Source organism: Chroicocephalus ridibundus, chromosome Z (genome assembly GCF_963924245.1).
Source record: "Chroicocephalus ridibundus chromosome Z, bChrRid1.1, whole genome shotgun sequence".
In the NCBI taxonomy this organism is placed as follows: Eukaryota; Metazoa; Chordata; class Aves; order Charadriiformes; family Laridae; genus Chroicocephalus; species Chroicocephalus ridibundus.
The window spans coordinates 52,453,620-52,471,486 of record NC_086316.1 but is presented as its reverse complement, the minus strand read 5'-3'; the positions used below and the strand labels follow the sequence as shown (position 1 = coordinate 52,471,486).

At 41.3% G+C, this 17,867-nt stretch overlaps 1 protein-coding gene across 29 annotated transcripts in view; it reads right to left on the bottom strand.

Annotated features, from left to right (window-relative positions):
* Window positions 1–15,992, bottom strand: part of MPDZ (multiple PDZ domain crumbs cell polarity complex component) — a 98,648-nt gene extending 82,656 nt beyond the window's left edge. For 25 of the 29 annotated variants that reach the window (XM_063321458.1, XM_063321473.1, XM_063321461.1 and 22 more), the window contains exons 1-3: window positions 15,822–15,912; window positions 7,568–7,643; window positions 6,801–6,967 (exon numbers count right to left, since the gene is read on the bottom strand). In XM_063321458.1, coding sequence (XP_063177528.1) covers window positions 6,801–6,967; window positions 7,568–7,583 — 183 coding nt within the window. In that variant the 5' untranslated portion in view covers window positions 7,584–7,643; window positions 15,822–15,912. The other 4 variants (XM_063321486.1, XM_063321487.1, XM_063321459.1 and 1 more) reach the window with 3 other exon arrangements.
* Window positions 15,993–17,867: the final 1,875 nt, after the last annotated feature.

Genomic DNA, 17,867 nt, shown 5'->3' with positions numbered 1-17,867 from the left:
TTCTTTTTCTCTTTCAAATTTTCTTATACAGCCCGCTGCCATGTTCCTTCCCACAAAAAATTGTCATGGGTCAAATTATTATTTGTAAGAGTATTTAACACCTCTGTAATTAGCCAGTCTTGCACTGCTTCTATCTAAAAACATTTTTGCATTTCCACAGCAAGATAAAGCAGTCAAAGAGTATATGAGATGCAAACCCAAACTACTTCTCATGTCTACTCAAAGGCCATAGCATATAGGTCTGATATCACAAATGCTAGTAATTCATGGATATACATTCTTTTTCTAAGTTACAGTGCTCGTTATAGAAAATAGCACTGAACTGCCCCTCCTGCTGAAAGCTACCATTCTCAGAGCTCGCTTGGTGAAAGGAGTCCTGCTCAGGCAAAGCCAGCAAGGTTAGCCAAAACAAGCAACGGCACAGTACAAGCAAAACCTGCTGATTTTGCCCAATGTAGATTAGTGAGAGCTCACATAACCTCTTCGGTGCAGCCTTTGGAGTGGTAACCTCAAACTAAGTAGGCAAAGCTCAGCAGCTGAGAGGGGTAATGATTAAACCCAGTCAATATGATTAAACCTAGAGAAAAATACATGAAATGTCATCAATTTCATTTAGCACCGTTCTAAGCACAGCCATTATTCCGTCTTGGGACCCTTTTAATACGACAGGAGCTTCCTGAGGTTTCATCCTTCAGGATGGCAGAAGGGGAAGGGTCACTGGTATTACCGATAGTCCCATAAAACCCAACTATGCATGAATTCCCCATTGGAATGGAGTGTGCAGTCATCTTCTAAGACAAAAAAGGGAAAAGAAGGAAAATCCTACCACAATGCCGAGAGCCAAATTCAAGACTATATCCAGAGAGCTAGAACCCCTTCTGTTTTACAAAGAGTCATGCAGAATTTTAAGGCACAGAAATTGTAGCTGAGGAACTGCTACTGTGCCCACCCCACTATTTTCTCTCCATCTTCCTTCATGAATTTCACTTTAAGCCTTTTCCATGTTACCACGTAGTGTGCAGACTGCTAGCATAGCAACAATCCCAGGCTGTGGAACCTTTCTCTGGATAAAAAGTCTTTCCTGTTTCTAGAACACTCCTTTACACAGAAATGTGTAAGGAGCAAGCTGCAACACTACAAAGCTCATGCAATGCAAAAAAAGTAGACCAAGCAAGACACAGGAGTTCTAAAATATGACATTTTCAGAATAGTATGAATGATACAAAAGGTGATTATGTCATGACATTGTTTTTCTCTAATATACAATAAGACACTTGCCTGTATTCACGAACAGCAAACTAAAAAAAATGGAGCTACACATAAAAAATAAAAGGTTATTGCCCTTACGATGAATTGTATTATATGCCTTCTCTGAATCTAAAATACTTCTTGTGCCACTCAATATCCCATACAGCACAACCTTTAGTGTGCAGAGGAGCTCTGTGCCCATCCTGTACTATGTTCTATATATGTTCCGCTAGTATTGCTTAACAGAGGATTGCTTTAGGCAGCTCATTTCACTGTTTGTCATGTTCAAATGGCAGTCTAATGATGACAGACACATTAACTTTCAGCTGAACATGCGCCCAGTATAACTCCTCTAGCTAAGTTTGAAAGAGTTCTTCAATTAAGATATAACAGTCTCCTTAGGGATTTTCATTTTTCTCTCTAACAGAAAACTCGTACAACTTCATGCTAAAATAGAAGCAGCACCAGGTTGATTCATATTTTAGTTTTACATTGTATGTTTTCATAGACCAAATCCTGTTCAAACTGGCAAAATAGTGCCCACCTTTTCAGTCTGACATTTCGTCCCTTCTGCATACTTGTATGAGCTGGGACATCACTGCAAACATATAGGAATTGACTGACCTCTCCCGTTCCTTCTGACTTCCAAACCAGAAGATGGAAGTTGTTCGGGTTTTTCTAAAACATTTTCCATAACTAATTATTAACTCCTTTATTCTGAAAACGCTGGATGTTTTTTATTTGCATGATGGTCAAAACAGAACTGAAAAGAAGTGCTGGATACTATATATAGTAGGAAAAGGCAAAAATAACCCTCCAATTCACACCAGTTCAACTACAATTTTAAAATGCTTCACCTCACATCTTCAGCACAACTACAATAACAGCACAGCTACAATACAGTACCAAACAGCAGCTCTTCAATAGCAATTGATAGCAACACCTGATTTTCATCACACCTTTTGTATACAGACATAGCTATACATTCAACGGAAGATATGCTTAACATTGGAAGCCTACCTCACATAAAGTGGCTTCTGACTCGTGAAACTCCAAGAAAAAAAAACAAAACTCTAAGAAAAAAGGTCAAACTCTTAACAGAATAAAGTTGTGTGTTTGTGTGTGTGTGTGTGTGTGTACAAAAAACTTAAGATTTCAGAAATACACACACACTTACATTTTAAAAACATTTTGTTTTATAATGACATCTGTAAAGATCCTAAAGGTAGAAGTTCAGAATCCACAGAAAAATTACAAGCAGAAATGTGATGACCGCTCTCTTCCCTGTCCCCCCTGAAATACAGGCTTATAGCATGTAAAAGTTGAGAACCGGTGTATATTCTTGCTAACCACAGAAGTACAGGTCATTCCAGAGGGAGCAATAAACCGCAAGTGGAAATCTTAGAAAGATGGTGCTCTTGTGGTTGCATTAAATGTTTTTCATAACATAAAAATTGCACTACTTTGCAGTAATAAAATCACCATAATTCCATCAAGTAGCTCTAAAACACTGTGATTGTGTAAGTACCGTATGAAAGAATATTGCTTTGTTTTATAATTTGGTTTATGCTAATTTTCCTTGATTGGCTTTCTCTTTACTGTATGTAACACCTGCAACGTGGACATAATTTGGCATAACACAAAACGAAAAATTCACAAATAACACCGAGTATAATAAAACTTACATCAGAGTCACACAGATAGATGCTAAATGCAGTCAAACGGTGCTTACATGCAGTCACTCAAAATATTTAAGAAAATAGGAGCTACCCAAACCATGCCTGCAGCTTATCAACATTTAAATATAATCAGCATTGCTAGGTCTCAACTTGGACAAGAACAACTTCTGGGTGTCTGCTGGCTGATGGCTGCTGCTTGACCTCTCCATCCTCAGGGCGGCAGAGCAGCAGACCTCAAATTAGCATTTCTTATAGGAACTTTGTTTCAAAGCACAGAACAAATGGTATTGCTGCAGAAGGGGGTTCAAGATAGGAAATAAAGGCCTTCTCCAGTTGGGCAAACCGCAGAGCTAAGCGACTGTTCACAAAAGACACAATTTCTCCACTTCTCCCTCTAGCTCTTCTTTTCTTCTCTCTCTCTCTCTCTTCTCTCCTTTCTTCCCTAAATCCCCTCCAGCACTGACACCCATCTATCCCATGCAACCCAGTACATGCTGCGCTGTGGAGGCAGACTCATCCTCACCGCTACATTGCGAACAAAAAACTCACAAGCAAAAAAAAAAATCTGAGGAATGCAGCGCAGCCAAGGGAAGGGTATTTTGTTCTGGCAGAGCCCTTAGTGGAGTGGAGGCGGGAGGAGGAGGGGAAAAGGGATAAGGGAGAGACAAAAAGGCAAGGAAGAGAAGCAGAAAGACTGCCAGCACGGTCTGAATATTTTCTTTAAAATACTTTACAAAGAAAATAAAATATTATCGAGAAGGTCAGAACATCACAATCTCTATTTTTCTTTTCTGTCACTCCCTTATCTTCAAACAACAAGATTGCTCTTCAGCATGAGAAAACAAGCATTCGCTGAAAAATAAGTATATGAAGAGGCAGAAAACAGTTTCCTTCAGTGCTCCTTAACTCCAGTGACTAGTGAAGTCAGGGCAGTAACTCTCAAAAAACCATCCCTTTGCTGTCCCTAGACTTCTCCCACTCCGCTTAACTTCACAATGACATATTTGCAGGGCAAACAAATCCTGCTTGCTTGTTTAAGAAAAAAGACTCGTTTAAGAAAAATAAGCACCAAAGCATCAGATTTGCTGACTTGAGCATCATGCCTCACCAACATCCAAATGAAGCAACATACCACTCAGTCCACACACACTGCACAGAAATGCAAACTCAGGAGGCTCTCGTTAAACACACACCAACAATTAAGGGGATCAATTTCCAATTAACACACAGAAGCTTTAAGGGAATGGGACAGCAAGTCTTAAACATGTCCATGCATGAAGAAGCACACATTTTTTCAGATCTTCTTTACGTGTTTAAAAGATCCCTTATCTGTAGGGGCCGGGGGGAGGGGAAGCAAGTCTATTTTAAACCATAAGAAACGGCAGCAACTCTCACTAGAATGCAAGGAATATTTGTCTACCAAAACTGTATACTTGCATCCTATTTTTTGCTAGGAAAACATGACAGATGTTTTCAAGATTTCCCAGCTCCCTTTCCAGAGTCATTGCACAAACAGAAGACTGGGTTCTCACTATCCTGTCCATACCTGCTAGACAGGGTGCCTCAAGACAGGAATACATCCTACTCTCAAAGGTACTGAGGCCTCTACAGGCCCACAAGTAGGTCTCACTTACTGACCTACTTCTGCTGGGATGCTTGCAAGGAATCAGTTTGATGTAGAAAGTAAGTTGTCATTATTGGTTCCCATTGTTCTCTGTTCCCATCCTTTTAACCTGTACTTTCCTAAAAGATAGCCTTCTGAGAATCTTGCAATAGTAGCTCTTTGAAAACTCATAACTAATTAAAGATACAGCAGCAGTTTTAACAGACTGCCACTTACACTTCACCTTGAAAAGAAACAGACCCCCATTCCACTTGCAGTGCAGCTTATCACGAAACATAAAAAGAATTCCAGCCATCTTAGTCTCGAGTGGGTAGGGACTGCAACACCTGGCCACTGCAGAGCTCAGCACCGCTTGTCATCCTGTCTCAAACACAGCTCTCACTGCACGTGCTTGGGAAACAACTTGTCTCCTTCCTCAGTCTGGCACGGCTTGGCCAGAAAGCCTGGTCACTATTCACATGCCTTGCAGTTTTCACCAACATGTAGTTTAAGAGTTTCAAGAGCACAATGCCTTCCGAGCCATAAAAAGAAAACTAAAGGGTGTCCTTGAACAAAACTGTGCCTTCGAAAATGCCAAGAAACATAGTTTTTTGAACATGACTGCCTATTTCATTATTTTTTTATTTGTCTTGTTTCAATATGCTTTATAAACAAATAATGGACAGAGGAGACAGACAATCTCACGTTAACACTGTAGAGAGGCAATGATTCTATACAGAAAATAGAGGATACTTTCTGAAGAGCTGACACAAATCTAAGGATGGACAGAAGCATACATCTGCACGTGCAAGTGTTCATGTAAGCACATATCAAGAAACGAATTCACATCAAAGTAGCTCCCCTGTCAACTAGACTGGATATGTACCAATCAACAGGCACAGGCCACTAAAGTTACTGCACAGATAAACCTACGGGATTAGGGTAGAAGGTAACACTATTATTTGCTTTTTAAAAAATACACATCTGAAATTACCCATCTGTAGTATCAGCTGCTTCATCTTACTAATTTAGGTGACTGTATTTAAAAAGAGAAGCATCCTTTAACTTCACAGCTAACGTCTGGAAGTGAAAATTTAATTTTCCTTTTCACCAAGTTCCCATTAATGCCCAGGCACACTTTCATATCTCACTACATGTTCCCAGAGTCATCACCACGTAATTCACACAATTTCTGGATGTCACTGTTAAATTCTCCTTTTCAAATAGCAAACGAATCCTCAGAACAGCTTTTTTTTTTACATATTTCAAATCACTCCAATGTCATCAAGTCTCTACATACCAAAACATGCAAAACCTGAAACACACAGTAACGTATAGCAGTGTAGACACCATCCTAACTTATTTCTTGTCTCTGCAAAATAGCAGCAAGATGATCCACAAGAAGCAATAAAGGGCCAGATTGTGCTCTTCTGCCACACAGTTGAAGCAGCGTCAAGATTCCTCACCAACTGCAGTCCGGTCAGAGGCCAGATGCAGCTCCACACTGACGATAAGGTCAGCGTGCAGGGGCCGCATCCTCCCACTTCGTCATTTCTGCATACCAGCCACAGAGCTGCCCATCTTGCAGGAATCAACAGGAATAACTATTTGCAAAGCCAGATACACGGTTTAATCCTAATTCAGTTACAGAACTACTTTTTGTATTCTTCAAATACCTATTCTGCTGACAAGGAACTTAAATTATGGTAAAAAACAATCAAGTCAATATAGCTCAGTGGCTGACCCTTTTCTCACCCTCGCCAAAGACACACAGAAAAGTAATACTTTTACTTTAAACCTCGAGCAAGGAAAAAGGAGGTTGGAGCTCTTGTTTCTCTTTGATCTTTTATTCCTATACAAAAAAAATAGGTCTTCATGTCCTTGTGAAGTCAACATTCCACAGCTTCCTTATATATTCTCATTTTAGCAGGGTAAGACAGGAGAGAGCAATAAAAGGCTCCTAGAAAAAAAAATCCTTAAACCTCATACAAAACGTGTTCCTTTTGAAGGACAGAGACAGAAAGACGTATGTTAACTCCCTGCCCATGCACATCGTGCGTAACACGCAAATATATAAAAAACACATACATAAACTGTGGGCCTCAATAAAGCCCAGAAAAATCAATGGGTATGTCCCCCTCAGTTCCCTGAAGTTTTAGATCAGACATTTAATTTAGGCTATTTGATTTCACTACTCAACATGCAGACACACACATTTTTGCACCTTCTTAGCAATTTTTCTCTTGCACCTGGGCGGCTGCTTTTCCTACCTGATCCCTCAGTTGTTGAACAGAAGTCTGGAGATTGAGAATTTGGTTAAAGAGAGGACTCTGCAGCACTGATTTTAATAAGCTCAGTTTCTCCTCATTTGCAATGTCGCCTCGATCCCGAAGTTTCGCCTGTAAGCGTTCCATGGCCTGGAGGGCCCGATGTGTATCTGTAGCAATAACCATTCCTAGTCAGTAGCAGTTCAGAAACAGCCACATACAAGCAGGTAAAAGGTTTAAACGTGTCCCTTTCTACTGTTTAAACTACAGAGGACTTGAATGGCTCAGTTCTGAACAAAAATCCCAGCCCAAACTTGTCTAATGAATCAGGAAGTCAGAGGCAGAGCACAAAATAGAAGCCAACAAAAATTACATTTTTATCCATCAAGAACTGGGTTACAAACATGAAAGAGCCTTCATTAAAATTCAGTTACAGGAACTGTGGCTACAGACTACTGTAAATAAGTAGTGACAAAAATAGCCATAATAGAAAACATTTTTCTTTTTCAAACAAACATTTTTTTATTTCTAGTAAAGATTAAAACAATGAAATTAAGACACCAAGCTAAAAATTAAATAAATTAAACAAATGATGTTACACCTTTTGTTTTCAAATACAAATTACAAAACCCCAAATGCATCATGTATTTCTAAGCACAGTAGACATTTATTACAAAACCTCCCTCAGCAGTATATACCAATGTCCTAAATCTATCATGCACACTTGATTTGGCCACAAAAATATAGTGATACAAATAAAAAAAGATTACCAATTGTTTCCAACATGTTTTCTGCTTCTCAGCTTCTATTCCAATAATGGTAAGAGGCAGCAAATACAATATTTCCCTGAAAAATAACAGAAAGGCAAAAGGGTCACATTTATAGAAGTACTAAGATCTGAAGAAGAAAAAAGCCTGACTTCTGAAAGCAGCCCCGCAAAATAATAATCCATAAAAATGCATCTCCCTTGGATAATTAAAATGACCTCAGAGGTGATGATATTCTGAGTCTCTTTGGAGCTTAAAACCTACCTGAAAATTGCTTTTAGAAATATACTTCATAATATTTTTGCATTTCCATATCAAAGCCGCTCTCTGCATACTGTTGCACAACGTGTCCTGCATTGCTTTAATCAGAAGCTATGAATCATAGCTGTCACTGATACTTTACACAATTTCATTGCTTTCCTTTTCAGTGATTCATAAAAAAACATTCCCTGCGGGACCACTTTTCAAGCTCTATGTTGACAATTTCAGGTGCATGAATCATAGCACATTTTTTTAAAGTAACCTTTTAAAAAGAAAAGCAACGTAAGTCACAAAATCTTCATGGTACACAGACTTGCAGGATTCACACTACAGCCTCCACTATTAACGCCTACTGGAATTGACACTTAGCGCTGGAGGATGGCTGGGTTTTCACCAGTGCGGATTTCCAGGCAGGAAATTCTGTACTGGGAGGAAGAAATTCTGAAATGGCTTTGTATTTTCTTTTTTATTGCTTTTTGGGTTGTGTTTTTTGGGATTTTGTAGGATTTTGGTTTTGGGGTTTTTTTTGGCAACAGTGTCTCTGCTATTGCTCAGAAATCTGTAGTGATGAAATATGTCTGATGGAGATGGATAGCTGTGGAGAAACGAGGAGTTCAAATATCACTGAATGTGTATGAACTGAGCTGTGCATTTTATCATCTCGTCTTTCACAATGGCACCTTTGTTTTCTTGATAATAGGAAAGCACTTCAGTATAGCATCGTGACTTGAATCTAGTGAGCTTACCAATATACAGAGAGCTGTGATCTCTAAGCACTCTAGAAAAATGATTTTTTTTCTTGAAACTTTGGAGAAAAATAGGGAAGGAATGGTGTGGTTAGAACTCCAGGTAAAACAGCCTAACTAAAATTCAACGGGACCATTAGTTACAGAACCTGAGCAGGACAAGCCTGAATCAATCCTCACAATAAAAGCAAGAAAACAGCCATTAACATAGATTCACTTAGGAGGAACGCAAGCCAGGACAAACATTCTGACAAGCCTATATTATTTGCAGTTTATGCAGAAAATCCAAATCAAGTGAGTTTTAAACGGTTTCAAGCTTTATCACCAAGACTTCCCTATTTTCGATATGCCTAAGGCTTCGTATCAGTTTATTTTATTGCATTTGAATTTGCCAGTACATTGATACAGAAACACTGATTATCCTGTTTAGGACAATGTACCACTTAGGGACAGACACTCAAATCCCTTGAATCTGACTTTATCAAAGTACCCTTATTCCATGAGCCAAATTACGCATATCAGTAATAAACAAAAACAAGCCGTTATGAATTTGTTTTCTCATTGGCAAGGCAAATTGCCGTACACGATTACCAGATATGAAAACTAAACCAAGTATCTTGGGCTTTCACCTTAACACTGCAAAACCAAGACAAAAAAAATATATCTATTTTACATGGGAAGGGCTGGATGAGATTATTTAAACGTTATGAAGGAAGGTAGCTTCCCCAAACCTTAACCACTCATAGCTTTTCCTTCTAGATTAACAAACTACTATCATGTCCGCTATTCAGAACGCCTGTTTACAAATAGAGGCATTTATGTCATGTTCACAGGTGTTTTTTCTCAGTGGCAATGCCAACCAAAGCACTTCTTTCCCATTTCACCATTCCAGTTCTTCCTCTGCAGCTACTCTTTGGGATGTGTTGTGAATGCAACAGATAACTGTGTGAAAAAAACGTGGAGTATTTTTCAGCCATCTCAGTGCCATGATCCTGTTTACCACAGCACTACATGCACAAGCATCATATGTACAACTCTCAGCTTCCAAGGAAACTGATGGGGAAAAACAGAGGGTTACTGTTCTTCTGCTTTAGCTCCCTGAGAAGAGATGCAGCTGTAAAATGTCCTTATCTCTTGGAGTAGCTGGATATTGCTTTATATTATGATTCAGCTTGCCTAAAATCTTGTTCCGGGTGTACTGTGAAAGGCATGTTTTACAAGTGACAGAATGGACAAGGTCACCACTGTGTTCGTGCAATCCCAGAGGTATGAGCTCTGATGATTTATAATGGAAGCTTTCCAAAAGCAGACACCAATCTAAACATACTCTGCTCTATAGATGGAGATGATCCTATCTAATTTGCAATGAAAAGAAGTCCTTAGCTCTGCTGAGACACTCATACTTCCTATTTACTTCATGCTTTAGAAGTAGGAATACTGCCCCAGAGCTATCTTAACATCAGCAAATCCATCTTTAACTCTCAGTTTAATTCTCCTTATTTTGTGTTTATATTAGCAGAGAATCCCTCCTTAGCTGACCAGCTTAATGCTTTTGTCGATTGCAGCACTAAGCGGGAGCAAGACCGAAACTGCCATCAGGATGTTTTCCTTCAGGACACTTCCTCTGACGCAGAAGCAATGCGCTGAGGGACACCAGCCTCTCTACATGTCACAGTCCAAGATGACCCGTTTGCTCTGCCCGCACTCTGAAATGGCGAAGAGCCACATGACTGTGCTCCTGCTGTGCCACATCCATGCTAACAAGTGGGATCTGTCAGCACCAGCTTAGTGCCGCATTAACATCACCAAAGTACAGGGGAAGCAAGCAACATCTGCCCAAAATGCACCACAGAGACATATTCATAACGACCACCACCCACTACAGCTGCAACTCCTGGCTTTTAAACCAGCTTGCTTCTAGGTAGTTTAACAATAATGTGCTGGGGAGAAGTATGGAGGCATGCATGATTATTTCTTGAAAGACGTTAAGTCTATGATTTGCTATAGTGAGTATTTTTATAATGCCACCCCAGACTTCCAGATGCACAAATGAGTTTAGTTCTGACTCTCTTAATTTTGCATACTCCTGGCAGTCTGTATCACAGGAGTCTGAAGTCAAAACCAGCTCTTCTATACACGATACAAATACTGCTCATGCCTCAAAGAGCTTATTAGCTTAGCTGAAAGTAGATTTAACTATTTTTGTATTTCAGTGCTAAAGTTCATTAATCTCTTCGCAATAATAAGAACACAGACCAACTGAGTTAGACTGTTTTATTGGCAACTTGAAGAAACACTGTTAAATGAATAGCAAGTTAAACTCACTTTCAAGTTTTTAAAGGCACAAGTACCTGAAAGATGTGCCTTTAAAAGAGAAGAGAAGAAGAGAAGAGAAGAGAAGAGAAGAGAAGAGAAGAGAAGAGAAGAGAAGAGAAGAGAAGAGAAGAGAAGAGAAGAGAAGAGAAGAGAAGAGAAGAGAAGAGAAGAGAAGAGAAGAGAAAAAAGAAAAGAAAAATAGCTTTATTTTTCCTCCTGTTTTATAACGAAAGTAGAAAACACAAGCAATTTTAGACAGGTACATCATGAGAAATATGCCATCTTCTACTAAGCATGCACAAAAGTTGAAAATGATGCCTTTCAAACTTGCATTTCTGAAACTTGATTCTTCCCATGCTAACATACAAAAATGTGTTATATACATATTTATCCACTCTTTATGCTGCCCTTCTATAAGGTCAGTTTTCAGAAAACAGTTGGCGTGCTGCAGCTCTGGTTTCTTTGTGCCCACTCCTAAAACACTAAAATCCACAGGTGTCAGAATTTTAAAAAACAGACATGAAATTTATGTTGATCACTTCCTTTCCACTGCAACCGCACATGCCACTCATCAGCTGAACAGCCAAAACACCCATGAAAAGGGAAAGATGACCCACTTCCAATGACTACTCTTTCACACCTGATCATGTAGTTCCCACAAGGAAACTGACTCTTTTTCATTGATGGATACTCCATCTACTATTTCACAAAGCCATTTCAGATAATACCCTGGAAACTAATGCTGATAGCACTGGATTAGCAAATATGCAATGCCAAAGATAGAAAACACAGTAATAGGCTTTGCCCTGCAGCTCCTGCATTACTTGAAGTGCTCTGAGGGTACAGAGGAAATGCCTATCTTAAGAGTGATCTCTAGGCCCAAACTTTGGCTAGGAGTTGCTTGAGATTAAAACTAAATCTGTTTCAATTAAACAGCATGGCAATCACAACGTGCATTTTACAGCTGTTAAAAAGAGTATTTCAAAAATTCTAATCTGAATTTCAACACCTGGGCTTGGATTTGGCTGGGCTAGAGATATCCTTTTGTACTTGATTTTTTATCCTGTGCTGTTTCCCTCCCCTACTTTCTGGCTATCTCTCAAACAAGCATGTTGTGTTAGCAACATCTGGCACGAGCATGGAAACCAAAAGGCACAGGAAACGGAAGACACTAATTACTGCTAAACTTTCTGCTTTCCCTGCAATTTCTAGGAGTTCTTCCATTTCACCCAGTTACCTCCCGCACGCTGGCTGCCATCCCTGGGAAGAAAATTAAGGTGAGCCCCAGACTTCTCTGGGGGAGTCTTGTCAGCATAAAGGCAGCAGAAACCATTCACAGTAAGTTGAAAGATCTCATGCTTTTTTCTGTGCTCTTCCACTGGCACAAAGGCAATTTTACAGTTGCACACAGCACTGTCTAGGATTGCTACCAATATCACAAGGACTTAACAACTGTAGCCTGACTGGTATAGCCTTCACTACTCATAATGAAAGAGAGACACCTACTTGAGCACGCAGCAAAAAGGTGTGGAAGTAAATGCGGGAGAGAGCAGTGACTAACAGGGCAAGGAGGATAAACAAAAAGTGGAAAGGAAGAAAGAAGGGGAAAAAAGGCTAGCCTACCATTGTACTGACAGGACATAAGCTTGCCAAACTGACATCAGCCACTGGGTTTCATCAGCAAAGAGACCCTGGACTGCACACTTCTGGATGACCGAAGAGAGAACTGATTCAAATGAAGGATTTAATACAAGCAAAAGTAACATGCGCCTTTCCACAAGGAACAAAGCAGACTTCCACTGACTACCTAAAATGTAACAGGCAAGCACAAGAAGCCTGAAATTTACATTTAAAAGCTATGCTAATGAAAATTGTTCTGCAACATTCAAAGCAGAAATAAAAAGGCAGTTCAGAAACTAACACACAGCCTATATTGACTATAAGCAGTTATGTTTGAAAAGTGACATTATTAGCCTCTTGAAATTTAACACAATGCTGAATGCATCAAAAACACGTAAAAAGATGACAGTGGTGGCTCTGTATGTTAGAGAAAAGTACTATGATAGAGCTGAACGCCATTATGTATTTTAAAATATGAAAATAGAATTTTGAACATTCAACTATTTTTAAGCTTCTGTACACACATCACACTAATGTAGTAACGAAACTCACAATGCTTTTGGATTAACAAGCAATCTTTCTGCTGTGTTTAATTAATAATGTTCTGTAACACTGTAAGGAGGCCTACATGAGCGTAATATCCATTTTAGTTGATGTGCAAGTTATAATTGCAACTGGGAAATGGGCCTAAATTACACTTAATGCTTTCAGTTACTGCTAACCATGGGTGATTCAAGAGTCATTTGTAAAAAGCACGGCAAAAACAACAACGGAGTAGGGGAAATTATTCTGGTGGGATTTTGGGGTTAAGGAAACCAACAGATCATTTGTTTACCAAAAAAGAGATCTTGCAGTAACTATTTAAAATTGAGATTAACTGAAATCACTTTCTTTTAACTCTTGAAATACAGTATTACCTTCAGAAACTGAAAATCAACTTTTTAGTATATGCAGAATATATGCAACACTACCTATGTAGAATTGATGTATGAAACCCAGGCATGGTTAATACTGCCTCTTTATGTTTTCAGCATAGGCAATTGATTACCATATTCATTAAACTCAGTTAAACATGATGAAATATATTTCCTACAACAGTTGCACTTCTTAATATATACTGGATGTTTCACAGAGGTGACAACAGCATACATAAATGAATAAATAAGAAGCCCCACCGAACAGCTGCCAGTAAGCTTCAACACACAGTCGCCATTGTCCTTACAAACTGAAAACACAAACTTCTCATTGTATATTGTGACAGTAACAGGTGAGTAATGCAGAAAATCATTACAGCATGTAACAAGACTACCGTGTGTCTCAGATGCAAGGACAGGGTCTGAAAAGCCCACAAAAGAAATCCTCCAATACTGCCTAGGCAAAAGTGGCGTATTTATATATTGACTTGTTGGGAATGCCAACAGTGAAGCAAAACTGTCCCTACCAATGATGACACAGTAAACTGCCAACATGGCATTGTATTGGCTTAAGCTGCTTCAGCAGGGTGCTCAAATATAAAGCCAATTAGAAAATTTACTGGATACACTCCACAGAAATTTAAATTTTCTTACACAAAGCATGGACCAGATGATTTAAAAGGTCTTTATAAGGGCTCTCAATAGACTGATTAAAGTGTTATCTATTAAAACAAAACCATTTACAGCAACCTGCGCAACTGAGGAGTTGTATGGCACTCCTCTCTGAAGAATCCACAGACACAGAGCCAGACAGAATATAAAGATCATCCATTAGTATGTTAAGTAGTGCAGCTCTCATTTCGCTAGTGCTGATACTGATCTAACTTTCCTAGTGCACTTTTGTGCGAGGAGGGGGTGAAATGTATCCAGTTCCTGATGAAAAATCTCCTTGAAACCAGAAAGGAAACCATTAGAAACACCAGTGCTAATAAGTAATTGTTACATGCATGTTAGTGTTAAAAAGTTATACTAAAAATGGATAACAATTTTGAAAAGAAAAAAAATAATGTGATTCCTCTGTCATAAAAAATGTTGCTAGTTAAGGTGGGTATGTCCTTACATATTCTCATTCTGCATTCTTTTCTTCTAATGTTACATTACTTTCCATTTCCACAGAAGCATCAAATAACATTTCCCAAAAATATTCTGCCACTTTCCCCTTTTCCAGTTTAGATTCTTCCCTCCCAACGAGTTGCTGTTATCTTCGAAAATGCAGTGCTTATATGGAAACCACAAGGCATTACACAACAGACTTCTGCAGCGGCAAAATTCAGAGCCTTCAGCTTGATTATGGTAAATCACTGCTCTGCTCCGGCAAAAGAATCCTGATGCCCTTTCTGGTACCAATGCCAGTAAGGACGTTTTCTGTTCAACAGCTTATACTAAGAAAATCTTCTGCATATGTTAAGAAGCAAAAATATAAAGGGATGAGGCAGTGTTTATATAAGCGAAAGGGGGGCAAAAAAAAATACAACACTCTTCAGTCAAGTGGCAAATCAAATCTGTTAAATGTGGAACACGGAGTTCAAATGAACGGCTTTTTTGAGAGTTCTGATTATTTTTTTTTTACTTTCTTTCTTCCTATTCCTCTTCCCAGTAACGTAGGGGGTTACTGGCAGCACGGGGGAGGGAGGGGGGCCCACCACAGGAGATAAAAAACACCCCAAAACGCAGACCCTTTCCTTTGCACAACCAGACCCACCACAAGGGATACCTCCGCTCCCACCCTGCCAAAACGCTCACGTTTAAATGCAGAAGCCGGGGCGGGGCGTAGCGGGGCAGGGGGGGGAAGGAGGGATGCAACAGAGACACGGCGGGGTTCGGACCTGCGACGAGCCCCAGCGCCGGCCCAGCAACAGGTACCGGCACCCGCCGCTCCGCCCGGCGCCGTCTCGCCCGGGCCTCTGAGCCGCCCTCGGCTCCCACCGAATCTCAGCGCCCCCGATCGCAAGCCCTGGGCCGCTACCCCCCTCCCCCCGCCCCCCATCCGCGGGCCGCAGCCGCCCGCAGGTGAGGAGCCCTCCCCCGGCATGACAGGCTGCCACTGGGGTTAGAAGCAGCCGGAGGAGGCTCGGCTTTTGTTTACGTGCGGACGGCTCCCCGCCAGGCCGCCCCAGCCCCGCCGCCCACCCGCCGCAGGCCGGAGCCGCGGCCCGGCCCCCAGCGCCGCTCCCCGCCGCCGGCTACGGCCCGGCCTGGGTCGGGGCGGGGGGGCAGCAACAGGCTGAGCCCCACCTCCCCCCGCGGCTCCACAGCCTCCCTCTCCTCCTCCAACCCACCCCCAAGCAAAACCCGCGGATCAACCGAACAATAATAAATAAAACTTCGCGAGGTAAATACGTTTTAAAAGGCCGCTCGAAACTCCAGCGACACGGCGGGCCCCTCCCCGCAGGACGACGCAGGCGGGCTTCCACCTCCCTGGCCCCCCCGCTCCTCGGCGCCCCGCTTACCCTGGCGGCTCGGCGGGCCCCGCGGCCCGGCCCCACTCTCCGCCTTCGCCCTTCCCGCCCCCCAGTAACAGCGCCCGGCCGCGCCGCGGGGGGAGCGCGCTCAGGCACGCCCCGCCGGCCTGAAACCTAATCCTGCCCCGCCGCCCCCCCCCCGACCCGGGCCCGGCCCGGCCCCCCGCCTCCGCCGGCGGGTCTCCGGGCGCGGCGACCGCCGGCGTGGCTGGGGCGGCGGCCGAGCGGGATTGCAGCCACCTCCCCGGGAACCAAGGGGGTCCGGGGGACACGTTTGAGGGGTCCCCCCCCACCCCGGCGTGCCGCGTCGCAGCCCTTCCAGCAAAGCCCTTCTCATCCCGCCGGCGGCAGACGGGGCTGAGCGGGGCTGACACCGCGGGGCTGGCCCTTCTTGCTGCCCCGGTGGCCAGCGGGGGCCCTTTCTGTTTCAACTGGCTGAGCCTGAGCTGGAACGGAGGCAAATGGGAGACGTTAGGAAATGTTTACAAACAAAAACACAAAACCCAACAAACAACCCTTGATGAAGTCGGACAAATGATGACTAAGGTCATAGCGCTACTGCAGGGATGTTTTTCCCTCTTAAGCAACCTCTGGTTAGCTTCTGAGCTAAGAGGATGCTGTGTACCTTTCATGTACGTATGTACATCGTAGGAATAAAGCACGTAGTGCAGGAGTGTTTGCAATGACCACCAAAAAAAAAAAAAAAAAAAAAGAAAAAGTAAGTTCTGCAAAGGAGTGAATTTTGCTGTTTGTTAACTTTGCTTCACCCAGCAGGAATGCCAGGAGATAACCCATTGTGGCAGATTTTTTGTCCCACGAGCAATTTAAAGAAAGTTACTGTTCCGGAGAAAGAATGGAATACTGTCATTATTTATGTAAGAGGGGATCAATAAATGCAATCCTGGTACAAACACCTTCACAAGCAGAATATTTATCATGTAAACTTTAAGAAACACAGCTCTTTGTACATTGCATGGATTTTATTTTTTTTTCAATTTGGAAGATTAAATTCTAAAAAAACTTGACCCTCCAAACAATATTTTTCTTGCTTAGTATGGTTGGCAGATTGAAGAGCTCCAGATGATAAGCTACCTTTTCCTCTGCTGTGCGTTAAAATATGCCTGTCATTACACCTGTTTAACAGTCTTTCTTCCACTTCTTGACTAAGAAAAATTGATTTTCATTATTTTATTCACAGATTACGTTCTTTGATCCAGCATGTGCTGGGGAGTATATTGCTTTTTTTAAAATCAAATATAGAGGGTTTGTTTGCTAGAGGTAGGACATTGAATGCTCCATAAACTGTCCCACGGGCTTTCTGTGTTACGTGAGCCTTTATTGAATCCGGAATGAAAACTTAAAAAATAAGGTACAATTTGTTTGCATGTGTAATTGTTCAATAAATAAGCCACAGTAGATAACTGCAAAATCAGACCGCTATTGTTATTTTTTCTGTTGCTCAGGCTTTACCATGGCATCCCACTAAAATAAAATACAGTGATTCTAGTAAGTTTATTTGGAGCTAACAACAAATCAAAATGAGGTGCAATGGCACTTTACTCCAGATGTATATCATCAGTTGTGCAATAGTTCTTCCCGGTGCAATTTGTGTTTTTATGGGATATACCTTTCAGATAATTTTTTAACATGCAAACTGCTATTCTCAAGTAGAACTGCGTTTTCAATTATATTCAGATTTTGTCAAGTCCCTTGAAGTAGATATTAAGTAAATTATACCTACAGAAGTTCAAAACATGATGCTACCTTAGGCCTTGCCTGTATTAAAAATATTTGCATGGGTGTAATTATGCTAATATAGCTGTACCCACAAACCTAGCCCGCTCGGTAAACATGCAACACATCTGTAAGAGGAATTTGCATCACAGTAACATAATGAGCTGTCATGTACAGAAGCTGATGAAGA